Source organism: Penaeus monodon, chromosome 13 (assembly GCF_015228065.2).
Source record: "Penaeus monodon isolate SGIC_2016 chromosome 13, NSTDA_Pmon_1, whole genome shotgun sequence".
Lineage (NCBI taxonomy): Eukaryota > Metazoa > Arthropoda > Malacostraca > Decapoda > Penaeidae > Penaeus > Penaeus monodon.
In genome coordinates, this window is record NC_051398.1 from 26736761 (window position 1) to 26746590 (window position 9830).

General features: G+C 35.2%; 2 protein-coding genes across 2 annotated transcripts; both read right to left on the bottom strand.

Moving 5' to 3' along the window:
* Window positions 1-555: 555 nt before the first annotated feature.
* Window positions 556-1611, bottom strand: LOC119580208. The gene is made up of 3 exons (XM_037928211.1): window positions 1554-1611; window positions 1025-1284; window positions 556-670 (listed from the first exon to the last, which is right to left on the bottom strand). The coding sequence occupies exons 1-3, from the start codon at window positions 1598-1600 to the stop codon at window positions 621-623; spliced, it is 357 nt and encodes a 118-aa protein (XP_037784139.1). The 5' UTR covers window positions 1601-1611; the 3' UTR covers window positions 556-620.
* A 670-nt stretch (window positions 1612-2281) lies between these two features.
* On the bottom strand, window positions 2282-9089 carry LOC119580209 (ATP-dependent RNA helicase DHX30-like). Its single transcript, XM_037928212.1, has 4 exons — window positions 8253-9089; window positions 7889-8093; window positions 6599-6822; window positions 2282-2313 (listed from the first exon to the last, which is right to left on the bottom strand). Exons 1-4 carry the CDS (start codon window positions 8591-8593, stop codon window positions 2289-2291), a joined length of 795 nt encoding a protein of 264 aa, XP_037784140.1. The 5' UTR covers window positions 8594-9089; the 3' UTR covers window positions 2282-2288.
* Between the last annotated feature and the right edge of the window lie 741 nt (window positions 9090-9830).

Below are 9830 nucleotides of genomic sequence, written 5' to 3' on the forward strand. Positions count from 1 at the left end.
TATAAATGGAGTTACTGCATGGATTGGATTGTGATCTGGTAACTAATAATAATTTTACCTTTGTTATTTATTAAAAAATATTATAATTATCAGTTTATTGGTATTATGTATAGTACAATTATTATAGTATGTATATAAAAAAAAATAGATATAATAAAAGTAAAATCAAACTTGGGTAATAATATATACAAATTTTCTTAAATTACATGTGAAAATGTGAAAAAATGTTCTAATTTTTAAACTCTAATCACAGCTCTTCTGGTAAATGCTATTACAAAAAAAAAAAAAAAAAAAAAAAAAAAAAAAAAAAAAAAAAAAAAAAAAACTTAATAACATCAACAATTTACAAAAAGAACTTGGAGTCCCTTTCTTTTATATATACACCACTGCATGGACTAATACACATTGCATATGGAAATATTTACCTCCATCCTTGAGAAATATTACATAAACAATATTTAGAAGCCTAAGTCCTCGTTTTCTTTAAGCTTCTGGAATTTATTATAGTTTTCACTGGTTTCAAACAATCTGTTAATAAAACTCAAAAGGGTAATACAGAGTTTCAACTTCATGTCGAGGTGGCACTTCATTGTCCAACCCCCTGGTCTCAACTATGTAGTTCACTGTCTCTTTTGTAATATTCCGTAGCTGGAAAATGAACTTGGCTGTTCTGAAATAATGAAATATAAATTTTCTTAATATCAAAATACTTTACAAAATGCACTCATATGTCACAATATCATTTAATTTCTTTTGACCACAGTTTCTTTCAGTTAATATGTACAATGTCAAACTCTTTCCATTTCTCATTTTTGTTAAATTATATAATTTAATAAAGTAAATAGTATTTTTTAATTTTCATAATCCTTTTTATCATCTACTATGTCCATGAAGCCTGAAAAATATAAAGTGCAAGAAACATTCCAGGCCACCAGCATCTTATATTAAAAAGAAAGAAAGAAAATACCCTCAAAATATAATGAGAACACAATCTCTCTTCATCTTACTAAGCCACGCATCATACCTTTCATCGAGGTGGAATGACAGCCGATCTTTCCCTTCAATACTAATCTTCCAACCATCTTCTGATTCCTCTGCAACAAGCTTTTGTTCAGTGAGATCACCACTGTTAAAGGCTGCAAAAGAGACAGGTCTCGTGCAATAGTTCTTCTTGAAACTTCATCTCTAGTGAGATTGACGCACAGAAGGTGGCAAGATATGTCCTTGTCCTTTGGAAGTTGATGAAGCACACAGTCACTTCCAGTGTGTACCTGTTTATTATCTCTGTTAAAAAAGAAAAGGATAGAAAGGAAAATACTCTATCTTTAACCATATTCCAAAAATAAAAATGTTTCTTTCAAGCTACAAATAAAAGATTACTATTCTGATAGCTTGTCAACAAAAAATATGTTCAATTTATTTTTAAATCTGATCCAAATTGAGAACAAATCTCATGTAACTATTTTACTGGAAGTAAAAATGGTATTCTAATTTTCAAAAATATTTCAACTCAGAGACAAATATGTATTGCAACAAAATCTTTAACTTCTTACAAAGTCTTGATAACAAATGAATCACTGCGGAAGATCCCCTTAGACATCACTCCTCTCTGGAGGTACATACACGGCACCACCTGCTAATAATTGACCTCCCAGTACCACTGGCTGTTACGGCTAAATGCATTCCAAGATGAAAAGGAGAGCTGATGTCTTTCCTTACAAAGAAATCCACATATAGGTGATCTGCATAACACCGTGAGATGCCTTGAAAAAATCCTTTATATACCCTTATCTTCTTCAACTCTTTTTTTATCATGTGTATACATGAAGTTAAATAAATCCATGCTCGTCTTTTTCTTTACTTTACAGTTTGTTATCACAATATCAAATTCTAAATGGATATCTTTGTTATGACAGGTATATAATGGGAGTTTTGGGGGGCAAGTGAATAAATATACATGGTGTGTATTTATTTTGGAAATAACAGGCAATTGAGAGGAAAATTATATTTTTCCGCATTCTGAACTTTTTCTTATATCATCTGTAACAGAATTTGAACCCTACATTGCCAGTCATACCTAGTTTATCCATGATGCTTCGATGGTTGAGTTTGTTGTCATTTGCAGAAAATCATTTTATCTTTATAATGGTCCAGCTCCTCCAGGCTGAGCAAAGACCTGATATTGCTAAAAGTAAGACACTGGTGTTTTCATTTGAGTTTTTACAGCTCGTGGTTTCTGCTCTGTTCTCATGTTGTCAGGAAAATGTCTCGCACTTGTCAGACTGGCATTAATTTGAGGACTGACTCAGACACCTGTAAAGAGTGACAGTAATAGCTTAGCCTTTGCTGGCAAGGGTGCTGTATCGCACATGCCATGGCATGGCAGGAGCTATCTGCCGGGGGCATGGTAGTACATGCCATGGGTATGTATGAACATGCCACTGAAAGTGTGATTAAGTCGTTTTACACTTTCTCATTTTTACTATGCAAAAAAAAAAAAAAAAAAGAAAGAGAAGAAGAATCAACAAACCGACAGTTCAACTCCATGATGCCGCACACTGCTTCTTTTTTCAGGACTATAACTGTATAATGCTCACTATGGAGGTTTTTCCCCTTTTAAAAAAAAATTAAAATAAAACAACAAAAATACCCTTCAGTCTCGATTTATCAGGAAGTATGGGCGAAGTAGAGACTTTTAGAAAAACAATGAACACTGAAATACAACATATGCTCGTAGTATTACGAACAAACGGCATGGGATGCTGGTATTTGGCAGAGTGTTCCGTCGCATGAAGGTCGTGATATAGCCCCCGCCAGCAGGTCCGGGCCTATTCTGATACTAACCCGTGCGGGAAGGGTTAATGTTAACATGGCCGAGAAAATAAATCTCTTTGGCATCTGTTTTTCTAATGATAAAGATTAGTCTTCTGATTACTAGAACTAATATGCAATGATCCATTACAGATCATAAGGGAGATTCTTTAAAACCTCAAATATAAACTAAAACTAACCTTAACTAAAATAAAATTTGATCCTAACTTGAATAAAAAGCATTAGACAAGTGCCTTTGATAAATGATAGGAGTGGAGAAGTGCACCACTCGACGCCCGTGGCTGTGAGTTTTCTCTGTGGCTCCTTGATCAGGATTTTCACAACATTCCTAGTCCCTCAAGTGTGGAAACAGCCTTGGAATAAGCCGTCGTGATGGAACCTCATCCCTTTTAGAGAAAGCTAAGCATACTTTCATCTCAACATCGTGCCTGGAATACAAGTGAAATTAGGTCAGGTATTATTGTAATAAATAGTTGAATGTAGAATTCTAACACAGGAGAGTAATCTTATACTCATCTGTAGCATTGTTTCACTATGTGTCCTGAGATATTAAGGCACTTTATTTTCAAGAAATTACTCGCACATTACTAGACCTATACTTGATTATATTATTATATTAATAGGGTTTCATTGTTTCTCCTCCTATCTCAATTTTTTGTTTACCAATGTTTAAAACTGGTCATTACAGAACCATTTTCAAAGAAGCATACTGAAAATCACTTACCCATAGTATTCACAGAGACTGACAGGAGTGGAAATGGGGCATGCTCAATGATGTCATTGCTTTTAATGAATAGGATGATATACCAGGTAGAGCTAAATAATGATTACTTTATAAATTACTTCAATGCATCATAAATTGCCAAAAGTAAAACAAAAAATACCCTCTTTTATTTGTGTTAACATAATGTTCCATACCTAAACAACAGTAAGCCAACTCGGAGGAGAAAGTAATTTTCAGTTTTGGTTCAACAGGAAACGGTCGTATACCTTTGGTGGTATTTAAGTAACGCATTGCCTAATGGTAGGTTAGGAGAGGCCGTGGGAGGCAGAAGTTACTAGAGTAGACTTACACTGATCATCAGATCAGTACTTTATGCGTAGTTTCAAACAGCTCACTTTTGCTTTGGTGCTATCTTTCATGAAATCTGGCCTCATTATTAACCTGCTGATATGGGAATTTGAAGTCACAAATAAAAAAGATTAATAAAATCCTCTCAGGACTAGTTTTATTCCCTTCTTTTGTGATCATTAAACATGTTTTTGTTCATTTCTTTTAATTAATAAATTTATTTTTCATTAAAAGTAATCTGATATTGTACAGGCAATAAGCTTATTCTCTGATCACTTTACCTGCAAAACCATAATAACAAAACATGATAAACATTCGCAACAGTAATACATTTGAAAACTTTACTCTGTCATACATATAAGAAGTAACCTAATTCCATCTAATTTTATATAGCTCATGATGTCAACTACCTCCTCATCTTACCTTACCTGGAGAATAACATGCTCCAGAGGGATCCTCTGATCACTCCGGGACGGGATAGGGGTCCATGTTTGTTATGGATTTTCAAGGAGTAGGTGGATACACTTCTCCTGGCTGAACTCGTCCTGCCCTTCCGGCCCGCTCTGCTATTAGCCCGTGAGATCCATGGTTGGCTATATGCTTGATTTTTCCTTGGGTCATACTGAAAGGTGGCAAGAAAGACAAGCAAAGTCAACAGTGGATTAAATATACTACATATTTTTTATTGAAGTTCAATAATATTTTACTTATATATATGATTATTGCTACATACTGATATTACATTTACAATACGAACAATTTTTGTTTTTTTAAATTGTTTTTCCCTTTGTAAACTAACCTAAATGCTCTTTGTGGCAACCTGTGTCCACAACATTATTAACATTTGGACTGTCAGGCTGGTCTCAGCAAGTTTGTAGCCATACAACTTTGCGACGACCTTGCTGGTGCTTCCTGCAAAAACTGCTCTTGGTCACTTGAGGACAACCTTGAATGAAAGGGGCACACCCACAGCTTACTTTCTAACTTCTTATCCTTCAGTAGTCCCGTGCCTGAACTGTCCGGATATCCTGCCATCCAGGTAAGAAGCACAGAATAGCACCAGGTGACCTGGGTTCTGTATAGATTTATCACATCACGACCAGATCTAGTTATAAAGGGGTTGTGAACCTGTTCCATTAGAGAATCAGCTGTATATCTTGGCTGAGCTGAAGTTCATTAATGCACATGGGAGATAGTGGACGTTGAGAGCTACAGTGCTCCAGGGACTTTAATTACAGTTGCCTCTTCTGCCTCAAAATATTGCTGCAACTGTTTAAAGTACTCATAAGCACTCTAAAGATAATACGTGAGATTTCGGAAACTCCTTAACAAGCTTCGCAATATTATAAGTAGCAATCTGTCTGTACTGAGCGTTCATGACTTCATCCACTAGCACATGTGACCTCCTTAGAGTTGATTGGATGCAGACCTTTGGAAGCATACCATGTTGTACAGAACATGACACCTCCCGTTCTCGTAGACTCTGGTATGCAGGCCGGACATGAAATCCTACGCTCTCACCGATCCTGTCAATTTCCAATGAACTGATTATTCATGTAAAATACACAGTGATGTAACATAATATATTAATACTATGAACTAAAAGATATTACAAATGAAGGATTCCTTTATATTAAGAATGGATTATCATAAAAATTTAAATTGCAGTTTAACCCAACTGCTGTCAGGTACATGCTGCTGTCCACTAGTTTTTCTTTTGTAACTTTTGTTTGCCAGATGCTCCGATAAGTGCTACGCCACCAGGAGCCTCTGTGACCTCACCGATTTTCCCCGTTCCTTCAGTTTTTAGGAAACTTATTTCTTCCTAATGCTATTAAATACAATGTTGATTATTAATATTACTGATATTATGATTATTACTGTTATTAACAATACCAAGAGCAGTAAAAACAAAAAAAAACAATTTTTCTAAAATCAAGGAAAGAGTGAGAAGGTAGACTACTTGGTGATTAAGCACTGGTGGAGCCATCTATGTTTAATACAATAAAAAACATCGTAGACATGGCATATTATTCTTGCCATCCTGTGATCAGTGCTTAAATTTCTTTGTTCTTGCCTTTTCTCTTCTTTCTTTTGCACACTTTTATCAAGAGATACTGCAAGATATACGCCGTGGTTAGGTGACTACAATATTGCAGTTAACACCATGGCAAAAAAAAAAAAAAAAAAAAAAAGAAGAAAAAAACAACAAACCGACTTTTTCAACTCCATGATGCCGCACACTGCTTTTTTTTCAGACTATAGACTGTATAATGATCAACTATGGAGTCTATATAACAACAAAAATACCCTTCAGTCGATTTATCAGGAAGTATGGCAAGTAGAGACTTTAGAAAACAATGAAAACTGAAAATACAACATATGCTCGTAGTATTACGAACAAACGGCATGGGATGCTGGTATTTGGCATGAGTGGTCGCGCATGCTAGGGCGATGATATAAGCCCCCGGCAGCGAGGTCCGGGCCATTATGAATACTACCCGTCGGGAAAGGGTTAATGTTAACATGGCCGAGAAATAAATCTCTTTGGCATCTGTTCTAATGATAAAGATGTAGTCTTCTGAATTACTATACTAAGTATGCAAATTATCCATTCCAGAACATAAGGAGATTCTTTAAAACATCAAATATAAACTAAAACTAAACTTAACTAAAATAAAAATTTATACTAACTTGAATAAAGAAGCATAGACAAGTGCCTTTGATAAATGAGGAGGAGTGGAGAAGTGCACAACGCGACGCCCAAGTGCTGTGAGTTTCTCTGTGGCTCCTTGATCAAGGATTTTCAACATTCCTAGGTCCTCAAGTGTGGAAACAGCCTTGGAAATAAGCCGTCGTGATGGAACACTCAATCCTTCTGAGAGAAAGCTAAGCATACTTTCATCTCCACAATGTGCCTGGAATACAGTGAAATTAGGTCAGGTCATTTATGTAAATAAATAAGTGAATGTAAAAATTCTAAACACAGGAGAGTAAATCTTATACTCATCTGAGCTTGTTACTATATGTCCTGAGATATTAAGGCACTTTATTTTTCAAGAAATTACTCAGCATACTATACCTATACATTATTATATTATTATAAATAGGGTTTCATTGTTTCTCCCTATTTCAATTTTTTGTTTACCAATTTTTAACACTGTCATTACAGAACCATTTTCAAAGAAAGCATACTGAAAAATCACTTACCCATAGTATTTCACAGAGACTGACAGGAGTGAAAATGGGGCAGTGCTAAATGATGTCATTGCTTTTAATGAATAAGGATGAGATACCAGGTATAGCTAGATAAATAATTACTTGTATAAATATATTCAATGTCATCATAAAGTCCAAAAGTAAAACAAAAAATACCCTCTTTTATTTGTGTTAACAGAATGTTCCATACCCTAAACAACAGTAAGCAAACTCTGAGGAGAAAGTAATTTTCAGTTTTGGTTCAACAGGAAACGGTCTTACCTGTTTATTTAAGTACCTTGCCCTAATGGTAGGTTAGGAGAGGCCTTGGGAGCAGAAGTTACTAGAGTAGACTTACAACTGAATCATCAGATCATTACTTTGATGCTGTAGTTACAAGACAGCTACTGTTGCTTTGGTGCTATCTTTCATGAAATCATGGCATCATTATTAACCTTGCTGATATGGGAATTTGAAGTCACAAATAGAAAAAGATTAATAAAATCTCTCAGGACTAGTTTTATTCCCTTCTTTTGTGATCATTAAACCATGTTTGTTCACTTTTAAATTATAAATTTATTTTCATTAAAAGTAATTTGATATTGTACATGCAATAAGCTTATTCTCTGAATCACTTACCTGCATAAACACATTAATACAAAACATTGATAAACATTCGCAACATAAAATACATTCTGAAAACTTTACTCTGTCATACATATCAGAAGTAACCTAATTCCATCTAATTTATATACTCAATGATGTCAACTACCTCACTCATCTTACCTTACACTGGAGAATAACATGCTCCAGAGGGATCCTCATGATCTCAGGGACAGGAAAGGGGTCCATGTTGTTATGGATTTTCAAGGAGTAGAGGTGGAACACTTCTCCTGGCTGAACTCGTCCTGCCCTTCCGGCCCGCTGCTGGCTATTAGCCCGTGAGATCCAGTGGTTGGCTAATATGCTTAAATTTTTCCTTGGGTCATATCTGAAAGGTGAGCAAGAAAAGACAAGCAAAAAATCAACAGTGATTTAAATATACTTACATATTTTTATTGAAGTTTCAATAATATTTTACTTATATATATGATTATTGCTACATACTGATATTACATTTACAATACTAAATTATTCTTGGTAAACTAACCTATGCTCTTTGTGGCAACCTGTGTCCACAACATATATTACATCTTGGACTGTCAGGCTGGTCTCAGCCAAGTTTGTAGCCAATACAACTTTGCGACGACCTTCTGGTGCTTCTTCAAAAATCTGCTCTTGGTCACTTGAGGACAACCTTGAATGAAGGGGCAACACCCACAGCTTACTTTCTAACTTCTTATCTTCAGTTAGTCGTGCCTGAACTGTCCGGATATCCTGCCATCCAGGTAAGAAGCACAGAATAGCACCAGGTGGCCTGGAGTTCTGTATAGATTTAATCACATCAACAACCAGATCATAGTTGATAAAGGGTTGTGAACCTGGTTCCATTAGAGAATCCAGCTGGTAATATCTTGAGCTGATCTGAAGTTCATTTAATGCACATGGGAGATAGTGGCGAGTGAGAGGATACAGTGCTCCAGGGACTTTAATTACAGTTGCCTCTTCTGCCTCAAAATATTCTGCAACTGTAAAGTACTCAATGAAGCACTCATAAAGATAATACGTAGATTATCTGAACTCCTTAACAAGCGTCGCAATATTATAAGTAGCAAATCTGTCTGTACTGAGCGTTCATGAACTTCATCCACTATCACATGTGACACTCCCTTAAGAGTTGGATTGGAGTGCAGACCTTGGAGAAGCATACCTGTTGTACAGAACATGACACCTCCCTGTTCTCGAAGACGCTGGTAATGCAGGCGGACATGAAATCCTACGCTCTCACCTATCTGTAATTTCCAATGAACTGATGATTCACTGTAAAATACACAGTGATGTAACATAATATATTAATACTATGAACTAAAAGATATGACAATGAAGGATCCTTTATATTAAAGAATGATTATCAGAAAATTTAAATTGCAAGTTAACCCACTGCTGTCAGGTACATGCTCTGTCCACTAGTTTTCTTTTGTAACTTTTGTTTGCCAAGGGCTCCATAAGTCTACGCCCCCCAAGGACCTCTGTGCCTCCCCGATTTCCCCTTCCTTCAGTTTTTAGGAAACTATTTCTTCCTAATGCTATTAAATAAAATGTTAATTATTAAAATTTTACGATTTTATGTTTATTACTGTTATTAACAATACCAAACAGTAAAAACAAAAAAAAAAAATTTTTCAAAAAAATAAAGGGAAAAAGAGGAAAAGGGAAAGACTACTTGGTGATTAAGCACGGGTGGAGCCATCTATGTTTAAAAATAAAAAAAAATGTAGACTGGAAATTTTATTTTGCCATCCTGGATCATGCTTAAATTTCTTTGTTCGCCTTTTCTCTTTTTTCCCTTTGCAACACTTTACAAGAGATACTGCAGATATCCCGGGGTTTAGTGATAAAAATTGCAGTTACACCTTTCCCCCTTCCTAATCCAATCATCTAAAAATCTTTTTGGGAACCTGAAAAAAGACAAAAAAAAGGTTAAAAATCTGTGTTTTCAGAAACTGATACAGCTTTTTTTGCATAAATTGCGTTTTTTTTAAGTATACTTTGTCATGACTTTTAAAGGAAAAGCCCGGGTTTTTTTAAAAACCATGTTTTTGGGTTTTATGTTGATATTTGTGAAAAA